This window comes from Toxorhynchites rutilus, chromosome 3, assembly GCF_029784135.1.
Source record: "Toxorhynchites rutilus septentrionalis strain SRP chromosome 3, ASM2978413v1, whole genome shotgun sequence".
Classification (NCBI taxonomy): Eukaryota; Metazoa; Arthropoda; class Insecta; order Diptera; family Culicidae; genus Toxorhynchites; species Toxorhynchites rutilus.
In genome coordinates, this window is record NC_073746.1 from 34,508,182 (window position 1) to 34,531,221 (window position 23,040).

At 39.5% G+C, this 23,040-nt stretch overlaps 1 protein-coding gene and 1 pseudogene across 1 annotated transcript; both read left to right on the forward strand.

Moving 5' to 3' along the window:
• The first annotated feature begins 6,236 nt into the window (after nucleotides 1–6,236).
• LOC129780776 (U4 spliceosomal RNA) lies at nucleotides 6,237–6,442 on the forward strand (annotated as a pseudogene).
• Nucleotides 6,443–15,163: 8,721 nt separating this feature from the next.
• LOC129773017 (uncharacterized) lies at nucleotides 15,164–20,952 on the forward strand. The gene is made up of 4 exons (XM_055776567.1): nucleotides 15,164–15,850; nucleotides 16,004–16,719; nucleotides 20,590–20,770; nucleotides 20,902–20,952. Exons 1-4 carry the CDS (start codon nucleotides 15,164–15,166, stop codon nucleotides 20,950–20,952), a joined length of 1,635 nt encoding a protein of 544 aa, XP_055632542.1.
• Nucleotides 20,953–23,040: the final 2,088 nt, after the last annotated feature.

The following is a 23,040-nucleotide window of genomic DNA, read 5'->3' on the forward strand; positions in this document are numbered from 1 at the left end:
AGACGAAGTCGGAAACTTCCATTCCCTGAGGATCACCACTGAACTGGATACCCCATTTATCCAAACGGAAATGGCGAAATTTATGATCTCGTCGATAAGATTTTTTGTCCTTGTCCGGCAGACTATCTAACGAGGACGTAGATGAGGAGCTCGTTGAAAGCAAACTGCTTAAAGAGTCCAATGAAGAGCTCTCTGAGTCCGGAGACGAACTCTCGGGTAATTTCTTCTTTTTATGTTTCTTTTCCTGCTTGTTTCGTTTCTTATCCTCTTTTTCAGATTTCACATTCCTCTTATTTTCATCGCTTCCTGCTGCACCTGATTTTTCCGCTACCTTACTATTCTCTGTATGGCCTCTTACCTCTTTCCTGTCTACCTTTTCCTGATCATGTTTTTTTGATTTTACCTTCTGGTCCTTGCTGTGATCTTCAGAAGTTTCATCAGCTGTTTTAATGGGAGAAATTTTCCTAACTTTCATCCTTTCTTTTATTCCTTTTGCAAAGCTACTCTCAAATTGTAAGCTTTGATCCAACAACGTGATATTTTCTTCTGCCTTTACTTTACTTTCCGGCGATTCCGATTCCCCGTTTTCTTCTCTATCACTCAAGTTCATCAACCTTCTCGCTTGCGTTTTATACGTCTCTATTAATTTCGAAATTCGTATTAGCGTCTCAAATTTCTGATCTTCTTGTGCCAAATCTATAGTTTCCTTTTTTTTAATTCTTTCTCGCCAATGACGCAATTGCGAAATCCATTTCACCTGAACATTTTCTTTCAAACCTGCTTCGATTTTCTTCAATTTCCTATTTACCAAAGGTAATTCCTCTCCCATATTACTTTCTATATTCCATGTATTACTTCCTTTTTCCTCACTCTGAAAAATATTTCTCAATCGTTCTCTTTTCTGCTGTACTGATTCCTTGATATTCTGTTTTCTAATTCCCAACTCATATTCTAATTCATTGTCGCTTAAATCATCTGGATTTATCATCCAAATTTCACCTTCAGCCATAATGCTAAATTGATTCCCTTTCTTTTCTTTTCAGGAAGTCAACCCAAGCAGAATGTAATCGAAAAATGATTAAAATAACAATAAAAAGAAAAATGTCCCACTACCAAAAATTTAAAAACAAAATAAACCTTCACCACAATTTCCCGAATTCAATCTATTAATTTATCTACCTAATCGAATCAGACTTAAATTTTCTAAGTTCAAATTATTACTTACAACTAAAATTTCCTATATTTCAAATATTAAAACTACTTAATAAGAAATTAACCTAAACGTAGTTCACAGGGTCGTGAATTAACAGTTGGGCGCCAATGTAAGGGGGATCCTGCTCGGGTCTTCAAAATCTCCGACTTTCGCGCCAGAGGACCACGGCCCTCTGTCGGGATTCAAAGTTATGGTTGCCCGGACTAGCGTTTTCGCTTGGCCACGCGACAGTATCCACCTTCAATTGACCTTTCAACCAACTTACCAACCAACTTACAACCGATCCGAAATTTTCGATTTCGGAAACAACCAAATCGACCAAATCAGAGAATCGAACGATGACGTTGCAGCACCGGTGATGGAACGATGGAGCAGCCTGATGTTTGCTGATGCGCTCGCACACCGTTCAGCAATTCCAAATAACATAATCAATTAGCTTTCATCTGGTTACTTGAGTATTTCTGTAGGAGGATTTCTGTAGGACCTTTCCATACAGAGCTATTTCTGAATGGAAAATTGCCAAAAGGAAACTGGATAAGGATGTCAATCCTATCTGTATGCGTTGATTTTTCACGAAGTCACAGTATGTCAAAAATCACTCAAAATTTTCGATTTCGCACTCTGTTCCTTTAATTTTTTTTTCGAGTGAATATTAAAATAACTATCCTTACATCAAACGTTCTTGAAATATAACAAATTTGCGAATAAGTTGAAGTACTTATTTAAATGCTGCTTGGTTCACAACATTACTTTCTACAACTCTTCTTGCATTTGAAATAGCACTGATTGCACAATGTTCCCAATTGTGTCGCAAAATTATACTCTTCAAACTAGTACTGGTAGTACTGGTACTAGTACTAGTACTGGAACAAGAACTATAACTATAACTATAACTGATTGATGCATTGCTGGTACTTCCTTTATATATGCTGAATCGGAATGCGCCACATAGTTTCGGAGGAACGCAAGTGGCGCGTGTTGTCGCTCGCTGGTGATGTTTTGTTTTCGTCTTCATCGGTACAGGCAGGTATTTCTGGAACTGATGACAGATGTTTCGGCTGACATCGATTCGTTGGTACTGGGTGCATTGATGAAGTTTTCCGGAATTGGATGTTGTGGCTGGTTTCGATTAAATATTGTGGTGCTAACTTGGTCTGGTGCTAATTGTTGAATGTTGTGGCTTATTATCTGGTGCTAACTCTCCCCCGTTTAACATTTTGCGGACCGCTCACGAGATTTCTCGTGTTTCGCGTTCCGTCTGTCACTGATGGATCACGAAATAATCCGTGTTTTCTACACTAGATGGTTAAATCCTTGGTTTGCCAAGAATATAACAAAGCCTGCCGATGGCTCGCCTTCGTCTCATCCACACCGAAGGAATCGATCCCATTCGTGGAATTTGAACAAATAAAGCGTACAAGTTTGCCCCAAAACGTGCCGTCCTTAATATGTTAAATGACTTTGCTCTTAAAGTCAAATAGGTCGATCCGCAGTCCGCATTCTCAAAAAATTATTAATTTGTTGTATCCTCTCTTTAGAAATGTCAGGATATGATGATTTGTCGGGTTGATTTTCTTCAGGTGCTGATGCATTTTCTTGCTCACGTAAACTAATTTCGATATTAGTATTTCGAGATTGCTTTCTTATAAAGATGAAGTAGACAGTAATTATAATTGCTATCGAGAACAATGTTGAAAAACTGATAGTTCCATATAGGTGAAGTTTCCATTTGAGTAAATTGTTCTGCAAGTATACATGAATTATCATTGATCTATGCTTCAATGTCAAATTTGCTAAATATTCAGGTGGTGGGATATCAATAATGTCGTCTTCATATGCTAATATTCCAGTTGTTGGTCTAAATGATTTCTTTGGGCTCTCCATGATCATATTTGTATATGGGTTGTGTTGCATCGTTGATTCTTTTAATTATTCCCGTTGAATAAACTTTCTCATATATGCAGTTCGCATGGCGTAGTTGAATCAAATTATTGATACATGGATTTGCAATTTTTATGATTCAGGTTCACATAAAAAATATTCAGAATCCTTTTCACATTCCTTTGATACTTCGAAGATATGAGATTTGTTGTTGATGATACAAAATTGAATTCTTGTTTGATTATGAATCAATGGGTTTATATATTCATAATCGTAAACTTCGTTTGAAAGTTGTGGTATTTTCATCATATATATAACATGTGTTTTATTCATAGCAATCTGTGTGTTGATTTTTGTAAGCAATTCCTCGAATGATGTTACAGTTGTATTTTGCTTTTGTAGAAATTTGTTTATTTTTAGGTAGTCTTTCATAGACTGAGAATTCCGTTTTTTGCAAGTAAAATAGCATCTTCTAATATTTCTAGTTGATGTTGTACTTTGTCTAAATTATACAGAATCGCCAGAAGCTTGATTTCGATTACATGTTGCTGTTTGGATTTGAAATCCAATTCCAGTAGTTCACTGGTGATTTGGCTTACATGGGAGTTGAGAGCTTCGTTGATAAACATTTGTTGGTTGTTATAATCAATTAATGAGTTCATAGTGTCGTTGATTATTTTTGAATCATCAGCATCAGGCGTTCCAGCAATCCACTTCAAAATTCATCCTGCATCTTCCCATCGTTTTACACGACTTTGTGATGTGTTGTGTGGTACAATTTTCAAATATGTTTGATATAATAAATGATTTCTATTTTCTAACAATCGATATAACTGACTATTGTATACATTTTGCTTTATCAAATTATCAAATTTAAGAATTATTTCATGAAGATGGATAAGATCTATAGGTTGTATCATTCTTATATGTCCTATTTTTATTTTCGCTTTACCTAAAGATATTGTTGCAATCGGGTTTCTGTTTAAACCATGGATTTGGATTTCTTCTTGAATTATTAACATAGTGCATATTATAAGTCTGAAAAATAAAAAAAAGTAACATATACCATTAGTTTTTTCTCAAATTTATTTTATGTATTTTTCTATCATTGCTATCGATAATATATGTATCTTTGATTTGTATCTTTTTATATCTACTTTTCCGTTTGGAAATTCCTTTCGTTTTTGCAAATGCATATGATCCTGGCTCAAATGCCGGATAATTATTATCTTCAATGTTTTCATTTTTTCTTGAATATAGATTTATTATTTTTTCATGACATTTAGTTTTTCTCTTGTTTATTTCTTCTATACTTAAATCTTGATTTGTTTCTGCTATATAAACCTTATGAGGAGTGTTTTTGATAAACCTGTGAATAGTATTATTATATTTATAAACAGTAAATCGAATTAATTGCTATTAGCTATTCCTCTGATAGTAGAATGGCTTCTTTCTATCTGACCGTTAGTCTCTGATTTGTTAATTGGGGTTTGATGAACTTCAATTCCCAAGTTTTTCAAACGTTGCTCAACCACATTTGAACTGAAGGAGCTTTCATTGTCCATTACACTAATTTTTGGTATATTCCATTCATGAATTAAATCAAAAAGAGCTTCTTCTATATCTAAAAGTGATTTGGATTCAATTGCTCTATATTTTATAAATTTAGAAAATTTGTCAATTATTGTTAGGAATAGATTATCTTGCTTATATATGAATATATCTATATGTATAATTTCTCCTGGTCGTGTTGGAATTGGTGTTTTAAAAGGTATTATTTTTTGAGGATTTCTTTGGTATTTTTCTGTTTTACAAATTTCACAATTTTTTACGAACTGTGCAATAGTTTTATTCATTTGAGGGGAGTAAATTTTTTTCAATAATTGCTCTGAATTCTCTTTAGCATTTCTATGAGCAAATTGATGATTTTTTCAAATTTCTTCCAATTGTATTTCTTCATTATTCAAATCTTGAACTTTAATTTGCGAAAACCTAGCTTTCATAAATCTGGGATTGAATGTTTCCCTGTAAATTTCTTGAATTGTTGCCATAGTTGGTTCAGTAGTGTATATTCCATTGATAACATTCGGATTTAAGAATTGTTTTAACTTTTTTAATAAATTTTCTCTTGAAAAACTAGGTTCAATGAAGATGTGGCTTTTATAATTATTAAACAGAATAACTAAACCGTAACTTGATCTTGATCTATATTATTATCTTATGATAAAATTTAATAAAATTTCCTAGAGTGTGCAATGCCCAAACAATTGCAAGCATCTATTTTTCATTTATTGCGTAATTTTCTTCCGCACTAGACAATGTTTTTGAAATAAATGTGATAGGTCTTTCTCCATCGTGACATTTTCGAGATAAAACGGCACCAATAGCTTTATTTGAAGCGTCAGTTGTAAGTAAAAACGGTTTACCAAAATCAGGAAATGCTAATACATCTTCTGAAGATAAAATTTCTTTTTAATATTCTGAAGGCATTTTTTCCTTCGATGTCCAAAGTTATATTGTATTCTTTAGATTCATGCTTTGAAATTTGTTTATGTCCATTTTCTTCTTTAAACATTTAGTTAATGGCTTGGCGATTTTGGCATAATTCTTAACTAATCATCTGTAATATCCTGACAATTCTAAGAAAGCACGTAATTCTTTCAGATTACGAGGTTCTGGATACTTTTGGATAACTTCTATTTTTTTCGGATTTGGTTTTAATAGGCTCTAGGGCTTGGGTCCCTATCCTGTTTCGGCAGGACTCCAATTAATACCAAGCGCGATCTCCAACCTTTCCAGTGGAGTGACAGATTCCCTTATTTCCATCGTCGAGTTGTCAGCTGCCGACGATTACTAAGGTGTCTTTTCTCCACGGCTGCTTTATGCGGTAGTGTTGTTTTTTCGGATTTTTCTCACTTAACTATTCGGGCGCCAGTTATATTTCAATACTACTTTTTACATAAAAACATATTTTTATTAATCGCCCCAGTTCTTCCATAAAACGGAACTGTGATAACTCAATTTGTTCATATGTATTCAGACCACTTGAAGTTCTCCGGAATTTTAAGTAAAAGTTGCTTTGTTGTTGAATTGATTCTATATACTCGTGGATTCTATGCTTGGAAAAAACGAGTGAATGACTAGCTTTGCGCAGTGGCGATATCGTAACCAATAAGGTTTATCCGAAGTGCGATTATTGCAAGTTTAAAACAAAAAAAAACCCTCGAGAGAAAAATTTCCGTTGATAACTGAGAATAAAAGTAAACAAGTGACATTGAAAAAAAACCGAGCGAATGATCTGAGGCAAAAGCCCTATTTCTTTTGACGATATTTTTGGCCAATAGTTATGGAAATAATATCTTTCAACAATTCACATGCGCTATCATACTGAAATACATATATTCACATATTTCATAATGTTTTCACGAAATTAAATGTCTTCGCAGTAAGTCAAATGTCTTCAAAATGAGGACATGTCTTCAAACCCGGCACATCTGATTCACTCTCAAAGCAACGCGAATAAGTATTTTTCCGCAGCAAAAGCTTTGAATTTTCCATTTTTCTTCACTTTTACGCATGTGAACCCGCGCTTCGTTCTGATTGGTAAACCGAAAAAATACGCAGAAATTCGCACATTTTTTCTCTTATTGTGAAGAGTTCAAAAGTACAATATTTCTTACATCAGAATGTGTTCTCAGAATATGTAAAAAGCAAGCAGAGTGAAGAGTTTTCACTGGTCCGCAGAAGTGAAGCAGAAGATAAATATTGGCTGGGCGAGTATAAAATAAATCTTATTTTCATGTTAATTCCACTCCCGCTTCAGCCAACGAGCAGCCGAAAGCTTCACACGGAAGTTTTGCCCAACGCAAAGGTACTAGGAATTTTATAGTAAAAGGTAGTTTTAAAGGGAAGATTTTCTAATCAATGAACAGTTCCTATGAACGTGCGCTTAGTAAAAAAAAGCCTGGATGTGATAACGAAAAATAAATTATGGGCGGGGCGAAGTTTGCCGGGTCAGCTAGTATTATATAAATGTTGAATTATACTTTGAAGCTTATACAAACATAAACTTCAAACTTCAATGACCTTTCAAGATTCTCTATCTTATTTCACCTTCGATGAAAAACTTGTCCCACTTGTCAGAACATTCAAGCAACCAGTAATATAACAATCCCAGACTGCAAAGTTTAGCGTTGCGATGTCAGAAAAATACATAGCTTCACAACATCTCACGGAGCTACCTAATGAATCCCTCAATGCTCTTCGGAAAAGTCTTACCGATGAAGGGAATCATGTTCACATGGTGAAAATGCATATCCTTGCAAAGCACACACAGAGGTCCCATCAAAGCAGAAAATACGAAAAGTCGGGGTACCCATCTGAATGCTAATGATTCGCGCCGACGGAGTCCGGAGGAAGACGAAAAACGCGAAACTTTTGCAGGAGATGACAAAGTCTGCAAGTGTATATGCGAATCACTTTTTGGAAGTATCGTCTTGCGTCAGTATTTCAACTGCAGACACGGTTTTGGTGTCTTTAACCTTTTTATTACCGATCGTGGTGTTCATGACCTTTTCAAACCAAAAAGTCAACGTCTCAGAAAAAGAAATTTGTAGACGAGCTACAGTGGAACTCGATGATACTTTACCTTCCAAGTTGAAAACTCTTGTACTCTGTGAAATCTTTTCTAAAGCCGTGAAAATTAATATCCAACTCTCCTACACAACTATACTTTTTTTTTGTTTGCGCTTTCCTCACATTGAATCGAGATGGTACACGTGAACGTGCTCTTTCCTGTTGTTTCAATTATCCTTCCGTTACCTCCAACAAAACAACAATAACAAACATACACGAATCAGCATTTTCCACCCGAGGCTTGTCCTTCGCCGGGAAATGGCAAAAGCGACAAAAGCAACACCACACCACACTCCATGGCGCTCCTGATTATATGTGTGTGGGTGTGTGTTTGTGTGAAAAAAAAAAAGAAAAACAATGCGAGTTTTATATTCATGCACCTTGTTTTCTTTTCCTCAAGGTTTCATCGTGCTAGCTCGGAGCGATCTTCTACGGAGAGAAAGGGAAGGTTGTCCGTAGTTCCCATACGGCGTAATTGGAACATGTACGTTTAATTAAAATCCCTTCGTCATGTTTCTGCCGCTGGTTTATGTTCTCCCGAAATGAAGAGAAAAAAAGGTGCTGATTGAGTGTTTGTGAAAGTGTCTTACCCTTACCCGTGCCGAGTGGTGCTGATGTTTTGTTTGTTTCATTATTCTGTCACGGTTGTGTGACTGCAGGGTTCTGAGGTGCTGAACCACTAGGACACAAAATATGTTGAAGTACATTGATACATTGTAAAGCCTCGTCCAAATCGCACGCACTTTTGAATTAACATGTGCCCTAAAAATAGCTCTTTCAACACTTTGATTGAGTAAAATTACGGATATGAAGCAATAATTCAAACGAAAACTTCTACCGGTTATCAGGGTTGAAGGGAAGAAATAAGTAAGTTTTTCTTTCAACTTTTTCTCTTTCCCTAACTTCACCGAAGGTGTGGCTCACTGCCGACAGCAATAATTTCAACTGCATGACAGCATCAGCAGTGGAAAGTTTCTGCACCTTTTCGAACCGCATTACTTTTACTTTGATACTAACTCCTTCTCCACTAAACTATGTGTCAAAGGAAGCATTACGAGATTTTTTTTTTTCGAGTCTACAAGTTTTATGTTTTTGGAAGTAGGGGAGGTGGGGAGAATACGGACATGTTAAGAAAAATACCAATTATATCTTTAGAAGCTCATGTTTCCTCAAACTTAAATGCATTTCCTTGCAATTCAACAGACTGTTTTCTGAATTATTCGGTCAAATGTTTTACAAAAGTGTTATTTAATTTATTTTTTTTTCGATGAATACCCTCATGGACATATAGTAGCAGGGAATATGAACAGGTTTAAAATATTTTCATATGTATATCTTCGAAAGTTCATTCAAATATGGGAACAGGGTTGAGTATTTATCAGAACTAACGACGAGATTAGTAAAACTTAACGACAAGAGCGGCCGGCGAAGAGCGAATAAAATTTTAAAAGACGTGCGGACGGAAAGTGTTGAAATAAAAAAAAAACGTAACGGGAAGGCGTTTATACACTCGACAAATTAAAAAAAAAGGAACAAAGTGCGAAGCGAAATTTTTGGGTGATTTTAAAAATGCTTTTGAATTCTACACACACCAAGATAGAAATTTCCTAAACTTGAAAGTTAAAAACTTTAAAATGATGTGCATCTTCATGAGTTTATAAAGGGTGAACACGAAATTATTGCGACACATTCAACAGGGCATAACTTTTTTACCATTGGGTAAAAATCAACCAAATTTTGCACACTCATTGATGCATATTATCTACATGCTGTCAAACTCGAAGTCGTGTTTTTCGATTCAACGAAAATGGAGGTGAACCGACGCGAGTCGAGAGAACAAATTCTTTCCAAACACCTGGAATTTCCTGACCTGTCGCACCGGCAGTTGGGAAAAATGTTGAACATTCACCATTCAACCGTCTCCAGAGTGTTGAAGCGGTTCCAGGAGCGGTTAACGTTGGACCACGGCAAAGGAGCTGGAAGAAAACCGGGACCGGAGAGCAAAAAGACGGAGGGAAAGGTGAAGCGGATGATTAAAGCAAATCCCAACGTCTCAAGCCGAGATTTGGCTAAAAAGATCGGCATGTCGTAGAGCTACGTCCAGAATGCAAAGAAGAGAACTGGACTACATATATACAAGGTACAGAACTTTCCAAACACTCCGACAATCGACAATCGACGGCTAAAACACGGGCATGGAAGCTCTACGAGAAGATGCCGACAAAATATGGCTACTGTGTGATGGACGACGAAAAGTATATAAAAACCGATTTTAAGCAAATTCCGGGGTTGGAGTTTTTCACCGGCAAGAGCAAGTTCGATGTGGACGACAAATTTACGAAGAAGAAAATGTCGAAGTTCGCCTCCAAATATCTCGTTTGGCAGGCCATCTGCTCTTGCGGGCTGAGGAATGAGCCTTTCGTGACAAAGGGCACAGTGAATGGCGAGATCTACAAATCTGAGTGCCTCGCGTAGCGCCTTTTGCCGTTCTTGCAGCAGCACGATGAAGTTCCACTATTTTGGCCAAATTGGGCATCATGCCACTATTCTAAAAGTGTCCTGGAGTGGTATGAGGCCAATTCTGTCCATTTTGTTCCAAAGGACATGAACCCGCCAAACTGTATGGAGCTGCGCCCGGTGGAGCAGTACTGGGCAATAATGAAGCGGGAACTTTGGAAGAGCAAGAAGACAGTCAAAGACGAGAAGTACATGTTAAGAAAATGGAAAAAAACTGAGAAACTGGTACCGGATGACACTGCAAAGACTTTGATGGAGGGCATCAAGCGAAAATGCGTTCAATTATACACTCAAGGCTCCACCGATTAACTTTTCTTTTGATTTTTGAAGTAAGTATATGTATAAAACTATCCTAAAATTTTGGTTTGATTCTAAACATTATAAGAAAATTGGCATGACATTTTCGGTGTCGCAATAAGTTCGTGTTCGCCCTTTATTTCTTGAAGTTACTTCACGAGCACTTCAAAACTCACCTAAAATTTTCGATTTCACACTCTGTTCCTCAATTTTTTGTCGAGTGTAGTTAACAATGGACGATCCTGGATAACTTGGTGTCCGTTTTGACATTTTCGAAAAAGAAATTGTAATGGATCCGTATTTTGATCTCAAATCCGGGAATGAATCATGACTTTTGCACTCAGCTCTTTTGTATATTTCTAGTTTGAAAGGAAAATGATAAATAAATCATTGTATTCATGTCGATTTATATGTCAACTCGGCTGGCTATTGGCTGCACCATCTCTGATTGCACTGAAACGTTGTTAGTCTAAAGACATTGGACTTTTATGTAACTTTGCGAAGGAACAAAATCGACTACCCTTTGAGAAGGGCCGAAGTTTTTTTTCTTAAAGGGCCTGGGTAAGGGAGTAAAAAGTGCCCCCAAACCAAATCACCAGTTGTATGGCAAATATTGTATAGGATATGATATAAGAATTTTTGGTGGTTTATTTGAACCCCTATGTGGTTTGACGTAGGATCTATAGTGAAAAACGTACTTTTTCGTTTATTTCACGCCATCCTCAAAAGCTTCGAGATAAAAATTTGAAAAAAATACTGAATGTGCATCTTACTACGGTGTATCAATAAAAATTATCAAAAAAAATTTATCTAATATTAAAGTATTAAAAAAAATATTGAAATTTTGAAATTTTTTTATTCGGAAATGATCATGGTTTGCCCAAAAAAATGATCATGGTTTGTCCGGTTTTAGAAATCTCCATTTTTGAATGAAAACATTCGAATTCACAATTAGATGTTGCATTTATCATTGCTTGAGTTTACTGTCATCATATTGATTCATTCATAATTTAGGCTTTCTTCAGAATATTGCCTTTTCTTGGGCATTTTAGAAGTATTCACCTCAACACAATCAACACAGAAAAACCATACTTCTGCTATGCGCGAAGCACACCATAAACAAACATAAACAAACTGCAGCGCGCCAAGCGGTTGCCATAGAAATCATGTGGACAAAACAACATTATTGAATTGGACAACTCATGATCATCAAAATTGAGTTCATCAAAATGCGTTAATTTAATGGTTTAGCTATGTAAATCCGATACAAATGGTGAGCAAGCATGATGTTTACAATATTTATAAGTGTTGTAATCCAGGAAAGGTCTGAATACGTGCCAAATAATCATCTGGTGATCGATTAAAAGTTAGCTCTAATGAGGGGCGCATTGACACAAATAGAAGGTGTATTTTATAATCCTTTAAAACATGTGATTTCGTAAAAATATACTATCAAACTACTACAAATCATGTAAAAGGCAATTTCATTTATATGTTTCGAAACATTCGAAGGCCTTATTTGACACAGGAGCGCTGAATTAGAGCATTCAAACAAGTGGGCAAACCATGATCATATTTTCGACTGGACAAACCAAGATCATTTACCCTACTCTAGCTAGTTAAATTATATATTTTCAGGCATTTCGAAATTTTGAAAGAAATATTAATTTGAGATCCACTTTTGCTCTAAGTTTTATTTAAATGCATTCGTGTGTGTTGTTTTTCCACACGTAGCTTAATTTTTTATTGAAGTTTTAAGAGGATTGCGCGAAAAAAAATATGTTTTTGGCCTTTAGGCATTTTTAGTTTATTTTGAATTTAGAGAGCCAGTACTGCTCTGACATATATTTAAATTTTGTTTTTATATGTCTAAATTTTGTCGGTATATTTAGAGCATTGCGCTGTACAAAGATTTTTTCTCATATCTTGAAACATATGAGATTATCTTTACATTGGATTTAGATGGTTTACCAAATTCATAGGAGTCAGCAGTACGATAGAGCTCTGTGAGAAAAAATGAAGTCCCTGTGGGAAGATCATTCAGATTAATGAGAAAAATAACTCAATTACAAAAACGTTCCAATTTAATTTTTCTATAGAATCCGATAGATGAGGTTCCGGCCTATCTTCCACATTGTTAATTACAGCTGAGAATGAGTTTGCAGCTAAGTTATGACCAAAAGAGAGAGTCGATGTACAGAAATCGATCAAATCACTTACACCCCTCTTTCATTCTAATCGATACATCTTAGTAAGATGTACTTTCAGTATTTTTTCCATATTTTTGTCTCAAAGCTATTGAGAATGGCGTGAAAAAAACGAGAAGGTGCATTTTTCACCATAAATATAAAGGGAGGCGAAACAAATTTTCAAAATTTCAATTTTTTTTAGTACTTCAATTTTTGATAATTTTTCGTGATACACCGTAGTAAGATGCACATTCAGTATTTTTTTTCAAATTTTTATCTCGAAGCTTTTGAGGATGGCGTGAAATAAACGAAAAAGTACGTTTTTCACTATAGATCCTACGTGACACACGATGAACAAAATGAGAAAGACAATTCATCCTCGTTCGAAGCTCGCCGTTAACAATGACCGCCAAACGGGAAGGGAAAATTTCTTAGTGAATTAATGAGACTTAAACTTTTGACGTAGAACTACGTCTTTCAGGAAGGGTGACAAATCAGAAAACAAGTCACGTTTTTATGAAATAAAGTTAACATTAATAACTATTTTCACTGTGAACGAATTCTTATGATTTGCATACCAATCGAATCGGATTTTCTCTAAGATTTGTTTGATATGCTATACATTACATTTCGCTGATCTCTAAACGGTTTGAATTCATGTAAACTGGAAGAACTTCCTTGTTCCCATACATTTGTTCTGCCGGTTTGTGTGCTAGCCCTACCCGTATTTCGAATGCTTATAACTCGAACAGTTCTTAACAGATCGGAAAGATATTTGCATCAAATTGATAGGAAATATTTCTACGCGTCTATCACAATTAGTAAAATCAAACAAACTCATACTGTGCAGTGAGAATATCTCCGTAATAAATCGAACTAATCGATATAATCAAACACTAAAGTGTAGTCCGCTTAGATCGGAAAATAGTGCCAACAGTGCAGCCACACAGCATCCAAGTGAAGGTGACCCCAAGGCTTGGCTTGAGTCGACCACATGTGGCTTGGGTCCACACAATAGAATTGAAACAATAGCTGTTTCGACAAAAAGCGTCGCGGCGTCGGGCGTCGGTCATCGATCTGCCAATTGTTAATTGGTTTAGAGGTAAGCGAGTAGAAGCATGCGACTAACCCATCAGACAATTGTTAAATGAAATTAGGAGCAGACAGATATTGAGCATTTTTCTGATAAATTGAGTTGTACGGTTTCACGTTTGAACGATTTAAACTAACACGAGGTGGTGGTTACTTGAGTGATCAGAGCTGTGCATTGAATTCCTTTCGTCATGCCAGCCGATTTATGAGCATTGAGCAAACAAGAACGTTTTTATTTCGATACGCTCAACAACGTGGTTAAATTTGTCGATGGCTACGATCAGGAGCGTGATGCCGGACAAGTAGCGGGGTGGAAAGACCGTTTAGATGGAATTTTAGAAAATTTCTTGAAAAACCGCCTGCAGATCGATATGCAGCAAGATGGTGATACAAAAGACGAGAAGGAACAGGAGGAAATCAGTCGTAAAACACTTGAGCAGTTTGAGAAGTGCTATGTGAAAATAAAAGGTTTTTTGGTAAATGCTGAACGCATGACTAAGTCACAGTCAACCAGCAATGCAGAAGTGGTTGATTCTAGTACGAATTCTAGTCGGACGAAGCAGATGGGTAGAATAAAGCTTCCGGAAGTCAAGCTTCCTACTTTTGACGGGTCAGTCACGGAGTGGCTGACATTTCGAGACACTTTTAAGAGTCTAATTCAAACCATAACCTCTCTGATGTCGACAAGTTCTCTTACCTTGTCGCATCCGTTACGAAAGAAGCTAAGTGCGTCGTCGAATCGATAGCCAATTACGCTATAGCTTGGCAAACGCTAACCAAACGTTTTGACAACAAGAAGCTGGTTGTCAAAACTTATTTAGATGCTCTACTTTCCGTGGAACCTATTAAACGGAAAAACTACGATTCTCTTCCTCTCTCTCGATTCATCGATGAATTCGATAGGAATTTGCAAATGATCCAGAAGATGAATATTAATACGGACGGATGGATGCTCTCGTCTCGATACATCTACTCTCAAACAATGGGAGAACCACCACAAGTCAACAGAGGTTCCCAAATACGAACAACTCATCGAGTTCCTGCGTGGTCATTGTATAGTTCTTCAGTCCATCGCACCTGTAAAGTCACGTCTCCCTGAAACATCTCGATTGGATCTAATAAAGGTTCCGAAATCAAAGGTTAGCAGCGTTCATTCCAGCATTCTGCGAAGTCGTGTGGTTTTTGTAATCAGTCCATCCATTCACCTTTCAAATGTGCTCACATCCAGTCGCATTGCTGTAGTTATAGTACGCAGCTGAAATTCCATATTTTGAGTTCCGTAACCCGTGAGCTGCCCGCGAACCCCATCGACGTTACTGAATGGAATTTTCCTACTGACATGGTGCTCGCTGATCCCCAGTTCCATATGGTAATCGATATGATCATTGGAGTGGACAGTTATTACGACCTACTTCTCGAGGGTTTCATTCGCCTCGGTTCAGGGCAGCCGGTGCTGCAAAATATATTGCTTGGATGGGTCGTTCCTGGTAGAGTCGGACCTAGCCGACCAGATCCGAAAATAGTCAGTATCGTTCACATGTGTACTCAGTATTTCGACGAGAAGCTATCCAGATTTTGGGAACTAGAATCTTGCCAGTCATCTAGCACCATGTCAGTGGAAGAATCGATTTACGAGGCTAATTTTGCTGCGACGACCATGAGAGATTCCTCTGGCCGATTCATTGTCGGACTTCCGGTAAAACCGTCCGTTGTGTCCATGTTGGAAAACTCCTACATCCTCCATCCTCCTATCGCCAAACGTCGCTTTCTGTCGGTGGAACGTCGTTTACAAGCCAACCCTCAACTCAAATCCGCATACTCGGCTTTCATCGAAGAATATCTTCTGTTAGGACACATGGAAGAAATTACTGACACCACGGTACCCACACAGTACACCTCCTACTACCTCCCACACCACTGTATTCAGCGTCCGGATAGCTTGACCACGAAGCTCCGCGTCGTGTTTGACGCGTCTTGTATCACTGAAACTGGCATTTCACTTAATGATGCGCTGATGGTGGGGCCAGTAATACAAGATGATCTTGTATCTATTATTTTGCGTTGGCGAATTCATCAATTCGTATTTATTGCCGACGTGGAAAAAATGTTCCGTCAAATCCTGATGCATCCCTCGTTTCGATGTCTTCTGTGAATACTCTGGCGAGATGACCCTTCCCAGCAAATTCGGAACTTTGAACTGGCACCATACTTGGCCACTCGATGCTTGCAAGAACTCTCCAAAGTAGGTCAACAGTCTCATCCTGATGCCGCAGAAGTTGTAGGCAAGGACTTCTACATGGACGATTTGCTAACGGGATGTAGAGATACAGAATCCGGAAGAATTCTGGTCAACCAGCTGCTCCAGCTTTTGGGCTTTGCTGGATTCCAATTACGGAAATGGTCATCTAATTCTCCGGAGCTTCTCGCCCACATTCCGGAATCTTTGCGAGATGAACGCAACGTTCTTGGACTGGATCCTGGTGCCTCGATCAAAACCCTAGGGCTAAGGTGGGAACCAGCATCTGATATTTTTGGTTTTCACGGTCCCAAATGGAAGGACTACTCCCATATCACCAAAAGGATTGTCGCTTCCGATACTACCAGTCTATTTGACCCGCCAGGATTTCTCGGACCCGTAATAGTAGTCGCTAAAATGTTTGTCCAGGATTTATGGCGCCGTAACCGTTCCTGGGATGAACCCCTTAAGAATGAAATCCAGCAAAGTTGGCTGCAGTTTCGTTCTCAACTCGTCATAGTCGAAACAATTACCGTTCCACGTTGGGTTATTCCGATTGTAGATCCAACCCACATCGAACTCCATGGGTTTTGTGATGCCTCTGAACGAGCCTACGGGGCATGCATCTATTCACTTGTCGTGTCTACCAGTGGGGACACGTCTGTGAAACTTCTAACTTCAAAATTGAAACTAGCGCCACTGGGAAATACTCGCAAACAGAAAAAGATTTGTCTATAGCTCGGCTGGAGCTATCATCGGCATTATTATTATCCCACTTGTACCATAAGATCCAGAAAGCATTGAACCTCTCCATGAAGTGCTTTTTCTGGACTGATTCCACGATTGTGCTCCACTGGATATCGGCAGCTCCGTCCCGTTGGAAAACTTTTGTCGCCAACCGAGTTTCGGAAATCCAACATCTGACTGCTGATGGATTGTGGACTCACGTTACAGGAAACGAGAACCCGGCGGATATAATCTCCCGAGGAATGCTACCAGCCACCTTGGCTTAGTTAACCGAACCGATTTTGGCCGCCTCTGGTTCGCCTCACATCTGGAGACTCTCCTACTGACGATCTCGAAGAGCGTTCGATAGCACTTACCATTCAGACTAGAGAACCAAATCCTATCTTTGATTTACGATCCTCTTACGTCAAACTGGTATATCTAGTGGCACATCTTTTGAGATGTGTCCACAATTGCAAGCAACGGATGCAGCAGAAACGAAAAACTGGTTTTCTCCGTATCATTGAATTTAACGAAGCACGGAACGTGCTCGTTCGTATCGCCCAACAGGAAACTTTAGCCGACGATATCCACGCCATAGCAACTAACGTGGAAGTTAACCGCAACTCAAAATTGAAGACTCTGACACCCATTTTGGTAAATGGAACACTCAAAGTGGGTGGCCGCCTTCATAACGCCCCGATTTCAGAAAACCGGAAACATCCCATGATTCTTCGCGCAAATCATCGATTCACGGAGATGGTAGTCACACACTATCACCTGAAGCTCTTGCACGCTGGACCACAGCTCATGATCGCGAGCCTGCGTGAACAGTTTTGGCTCTGAGAGTCCGCAACCTGGCGCGGAAGGTGGTGCAAGGCTGCATAAAATGTTATCGTTGCAAACCAACTGTCCGAGAGCAGCTAATGAGAGATCTTCCCAGCGAACGCGTCACACCAACTTACCCCTTTTTTGAAAACTGGTGTGGACCTCTTTTCTATCGCCACGTTGGCCGCAAAACTCCACCGGTCAAATGTTATGTCACCATTTTCGTGTGCCTGACTACAAAGGCTGTCCACCTCGAATTGGTGGCCAATTTAACAACCGATGCATTTATTTCGGCCCTTAAACGGTTCATCGCACGACGTTCGAAGCCAACGATTATCGAATGCGACAATGCAACGAATTTTCGAGGAGCCTCCCGAGCGATAGCTGAACTTCTAGCGCAATTTAGATTCCAGCAACATTAACGTGCAGTCGTTTCGTCTAGAAGAGGGAATACAATTTAAATTTATACCCCCTCGCTTCCCAAACTTCGATGGCCTCTGGGAAGCCGTCGTGAAGTCGTTTAAAAAGCACCTCAAATTAACCATCGGCACAACAGTGCTGTACAAGGACGATCTAGAGACACTAACTGTCCAAATAGAGAGCTGCCTCAACTCTAGGCCGCCCACCCAACTGTCAACCGATCCTGAAGATTTGGAAGTGCTCACACCGGGGCATTTTCTAGTACACCGTCCATTAGTGGCCGTTGCAGAGCCGTCATTGGAATCAGTGCCGCAGAATCGACTCGATCGTTATCAGCAGACCCAGGAATTTGTGAGACGAATATGGAAACGCTGGAGTACGGATTACCTTTCCGGTTTACTTCCGCGTACGAAATGGACTCGTCAACGGGACAACGTGACTGTTGGGACCTTAGTCCTCCTGAAGGAAGATAATCTCCCTCCACTCAAATGGTGCCTAGGCCGTGTCGTTCGAATTTTCCGTGGCGACGACGGCAATGTTCGCGTAGTCTCGGTGATGACGAAGGATGGCGAATTCAAACGCGCCATCAGCAAAGTTTGCATACTTCCGATCCAGCAGCCAGCAAATTCGGGTGACGATGATTTTTTTTTTATCTCATTTATTTATTTATTTATTAGGCTTATTAGCATTTTAGCTGTAACAGAGCCGGATTTTAATCGTGTACATGTGCATATGTTTATGTTTCTATAAATTGTAAATTACACAGTAGTTAGTAGTAGCCATTTAGGCGTTAAGTTTTCTGATACATTACATTATGGTAAATTACACAGTAGCAGCTATTTAGGCGTAAGGGTATTCTTTCTGTTCATCCATTGTTTAGTAGACCGGACAGCGGAGACAGTTGATATTGATCATTGTTGAGTTATTCATAGAACAGCAGCCCGATGTGTCTTGCAGAGCAGAGCAGTTGTATGGATGAATCGATCTTATTTCGACCGTGGATCGATTTCCATCGCCGATGATGGTTGCGTGGACGTAGTTATTCTATAACAACACAAAGATGGTCAATTGAGGGCCCTGAGTTTGAACTCACGATCGATCGCTTGTTAAGCGAACGCGTAACCAAGTGGCTACGAAGACCCCCCTGGGTGACGATGATGTTCTCGCTAAAATGTAACCTTTTCGCTTACTTACTGCGCGATAGCGCTTGTATGTTGTGCCGTTAAACCATCAATATCGAAACTAATGCTTACTATCGTTCCATGTCGTCAACCGAGCATAATCATCAAAACTAGCTACTGTGGATAGTCATCGTTTATACGTCGTCCGTCGTCTGAGGGACATCGCAACTGCTGACAAGCTACCACACCATCTGGAACGTACAACGTACCGTACCGTCAACAGCCAGAACAATCACCACGCCCGCCAAATATTCTTTAAGATTATTCTGCATCATCATATTATTTCCGGTTTACACTTTTCTCTCATTGGATACTACATAAATTCTCCGCTCCGAGGATCAACTGCACAACCAACAACCATGAATGACGTCTGATGTACATCACTCATCCACACGCCTACCGACGAGGAAGACTAATAAGAAGGACGAAACCTGTGCCAACGAGAACGATCGCATAGCCATCTCAAGGTCGAAGCAGATGTCCACAAACCGAAGACGAATCGTTGAGCCGACAAAGCACGCGATCAACAACGACGAAGCAACGTCGAACCGAGGATTATCCGACTGAGCACACTATCATAAGCTACTCATATCACTTACTCAGAAGATCAAGCTAGCGGAAGAGTAGGAATAGGCTTTCCTGTGAGTTCGAGTTAGTGATCGGATTCTGTGCGTACTATATAACGCGTATACAGTAGGCAGCTCAGCCTCACTTAAATAAAGATCATATCCAAGAGTACATCTTATCGCGAATAAAATCATACCTTTTCTAAAAGGTCAATCCGAATACCGAGCCAATCTAGTGTTATTTCTTACAACTGTAAAATGTCAAGCGTTATTTAAACGCCCCAACTGCCAAGTTTTGATTGGCCCGATTTACGGTTTACACAACACAGACTTCAAAATCGATGTGCATGTGGAAATCCGCTCTGTAAATATACATAAAAGACGGGGGTATTTTTGTTCCCATCAAGTTGTGTGTAACGATTCAGAGAGAGCAGAATCGGTGACGTGATTATTAGCACGTCACTTGCTTGGAATGTTGTATCCTGTCGCTAGAAACACAATCCACGAGGATAACGAGGAAGTAATCATGACGGTGATGGTAAGCCAAATCCCACTGTTCCCGATCCATCTCCTTATCCTTACATTTCCTAACTTAAAGTTCACAGTCCTATCCCTACATCAGCTGTCATTTGTGAAATGGCTCTCCTCGGCGAAAGCCCCGGAACGACAGCCTTGACGGGGCGAAGAGTCCTGATGGTGGATACGCGACGAGTGACTAGTTCTTCTGGATTGAGCCGTGAGCGAGTCAACACGTTAATCGACATCCTCATTTGATTAGTTTGTCGAAAAATCTCCTTCTCCATTGTAGTTCCGCGAGTGGAAGTGGTGTACTAAGTAGAGGCATCCGTTTATCGCCACAGTCAAACGTGCCAACCGGAAGAGGTCGTGGGTGGACCACGAGGATAACCGCCAAGGAGTCATCGAGTCCCCACAAGTGGAAGCAGCTTCCATCTAGACGTATCCTGAACCGACGGGATCGGTCGGTGGAGGTAAGCCTGAACCTGATTGTGACCTGAATCAGCGTCCTCATCGAGCGTGCGAGGAGCGATTAGGTACAATCAGTTCCTGTATTTGACGGGTGAACGTTGTGTCACCGTGATATTCTCTCTTTTCGTTGCAGACCCGCCCTGCCCTCATAGCACTACCGACAACGCGAGCTGCTTTCGAATAAGAGAGATAGAACGAACAAAAGAAATCCGCACATGCTTTCGCATGTGACCAACTAGTTTATTAAATTAATTAGATTAGTTATTACTATACGAATTAAAATACACTGAATTCAAACGCTTTTCACATCTGCCGAATAAATCCAGTTACATGTGTTTCCCTAACACGGTCTTCAAAATAAATGTGCCTGGGGGAATCCGCTTTATCAAAATAGAGGCGAATGAACTGAAAAGTTTAAAGCCTCTTTAATTCAACATCATCATCATTTATCAAAACATGCAAGTCGGGGGTATTTTTTCCCCATCGAGCTGTGTTTCCCTAGCACGGACTTCAAAATTAATGTGCCTGTGGAAAACTGCTTTACAAATACATGCATGTCGGGGGTATTTTTTGGTGTTGAGTACTTTTGTACTCGCTTGTCCTTGTGCAGACCGGAATATGTTTCCCTAAAACGTACTTTAAAACTGAGAAGCCTGGGAAATCGTCATTTCAGATACTAGAGGTGAATGAAATTTCGCGGCTCGAGAGCTACGTAAACATGAGATGTGCAATAATTTCAGAGGGAAATGTAATATACAATGATCGTTTGAAAATTCTTCCGTTCACATATTTTGGTAGTCCTAGGCATAATATCAAACGTAAAAGGATGTTCATCAAATTTATTTGTCACGAAGAACATAATTTATTACAAAAATTTCGATATATTCTGAAACAATATTCGAAGTGGTAAACAAGTAATATTAGGCTGTCAAAAGAGTCCTGCGGTATTTTTTTTAAATTTTCATTTGTTCATAAAATTAGTTACAATCATCTGTTTTAAGTCAAATATGCGCCGTTTTGTTCGATGACTTGTTCCCAACGAGATGCCAACTTCATAATACCCCTGTTATAGAAGCTCGCTTCCTTATTGGCAAAAAAACTCGGATAGCCAATATTCACAGGCCTCTTTTGTGGCTAACTTCTGACTATCTAGCTCGTTCGCCATGGACAAAAACAGGTGGTAGTCACTTGGTGCAAGGTCCGGACTATACGGCGGATGCAAAAGAACCTCCCATCCGAGCTCCCGGAGCTTCTGACGCGTCACCAAAGAAGTGTGTGGCCTGGCGTTGTCCTGATGGAAGACAATGCGGTCTCTGTTTGTCAAAGATGGACTCTTCTTCATGAGTGCTACCTTCAAGCGGTCCAGTTGTTGGCAGTACAGGTCCGAATTGAGCGTTTGGCCATAGGGAAGCAGCTCATAATAAATTATTCCTTGACAATCCCACCAAACACACAGCAGAACCTTCCTGGCCGTTAATGAGGGCTTGGCCACCGTCTGAGCCGCTTCAGCGGGCTTCGACCACGACCGTTTGCGCTTCACGTTGTCGTAAGTGACCCACTTTTCATCGCCAGTTACCATCCGCTTCAGAAACGGGTCGATTTTGTTGCGATTCAGCAGCGATTCACATGCGTCGATACGGTCAAAGATGTTTTTTTGCGTCAACGTGTGTGGCACCCATACATCGAGCTTCTTTGTGAATCCAAGCTTCTTCAAATGGTTAATAACGGTTTGATGACTTATCCCCAGCTCTTGGCCGATGCTACGGCTGCTACTAGGCCGGTCTTTCTCGGCTAATTCAGCGATTTTGTCGCAATTTTCGACGACAGGCCTTCCGAAGCGTGGCGCATCTTCGACGACCTCTACACCAGAACAAAAACGTTGAAACCATCGTTGTGCGATGGAAATGGAAGCTGTATTGGGTCCATAAACTGCACAAATTTCATTGGCAGCTTGAGATGCATTTTTGCCTTTGTCATAGTAGTACTGTAAAATATGTCGGATTTTCTCTTTATTTTGCTCCATATTTGCGACACTATAACTCACGAACGACTTAACCAAACAAAACACTGTCAAGGACTATATAATAGCGCGCAAAAATATACCTTTCCAACAAGCTATAGTATGACTCGATACAATGAATACAACTAGAACTACGCGCTTACAACGACACCTCGCGGAAATACCGCAAGGCCTTTTTTGACAGCCTAATATAATTGGGTAGTTCTACGTCGAAAACATGCGGTCGTGTCCAAGATACAACCCCTTACAATT

Coding starts and splice junctions, on each gene's coding strand:
- LOC129773017 (XM_055776567.1), top strand. CDS start 15,164: ATGGTGCTCGCTGATCCCCAGTTCCATATGGTAATCGATATGATCATT. Junction 16,720..20,589: donor GTGTCTACCAGTGGGGACAC/GTCTGTGAAACT, acceptor TCTCCATTGTAG/TTCCGCGAGTGGAAGTGGTG. Junction 20,771..20,901: donor GACGGGATCGGTCGGTGGAG/GTAAGCCTGAAC, acceptor TTTTCGTTGCAG/ACCCGCCCTGCCCTCATAGC.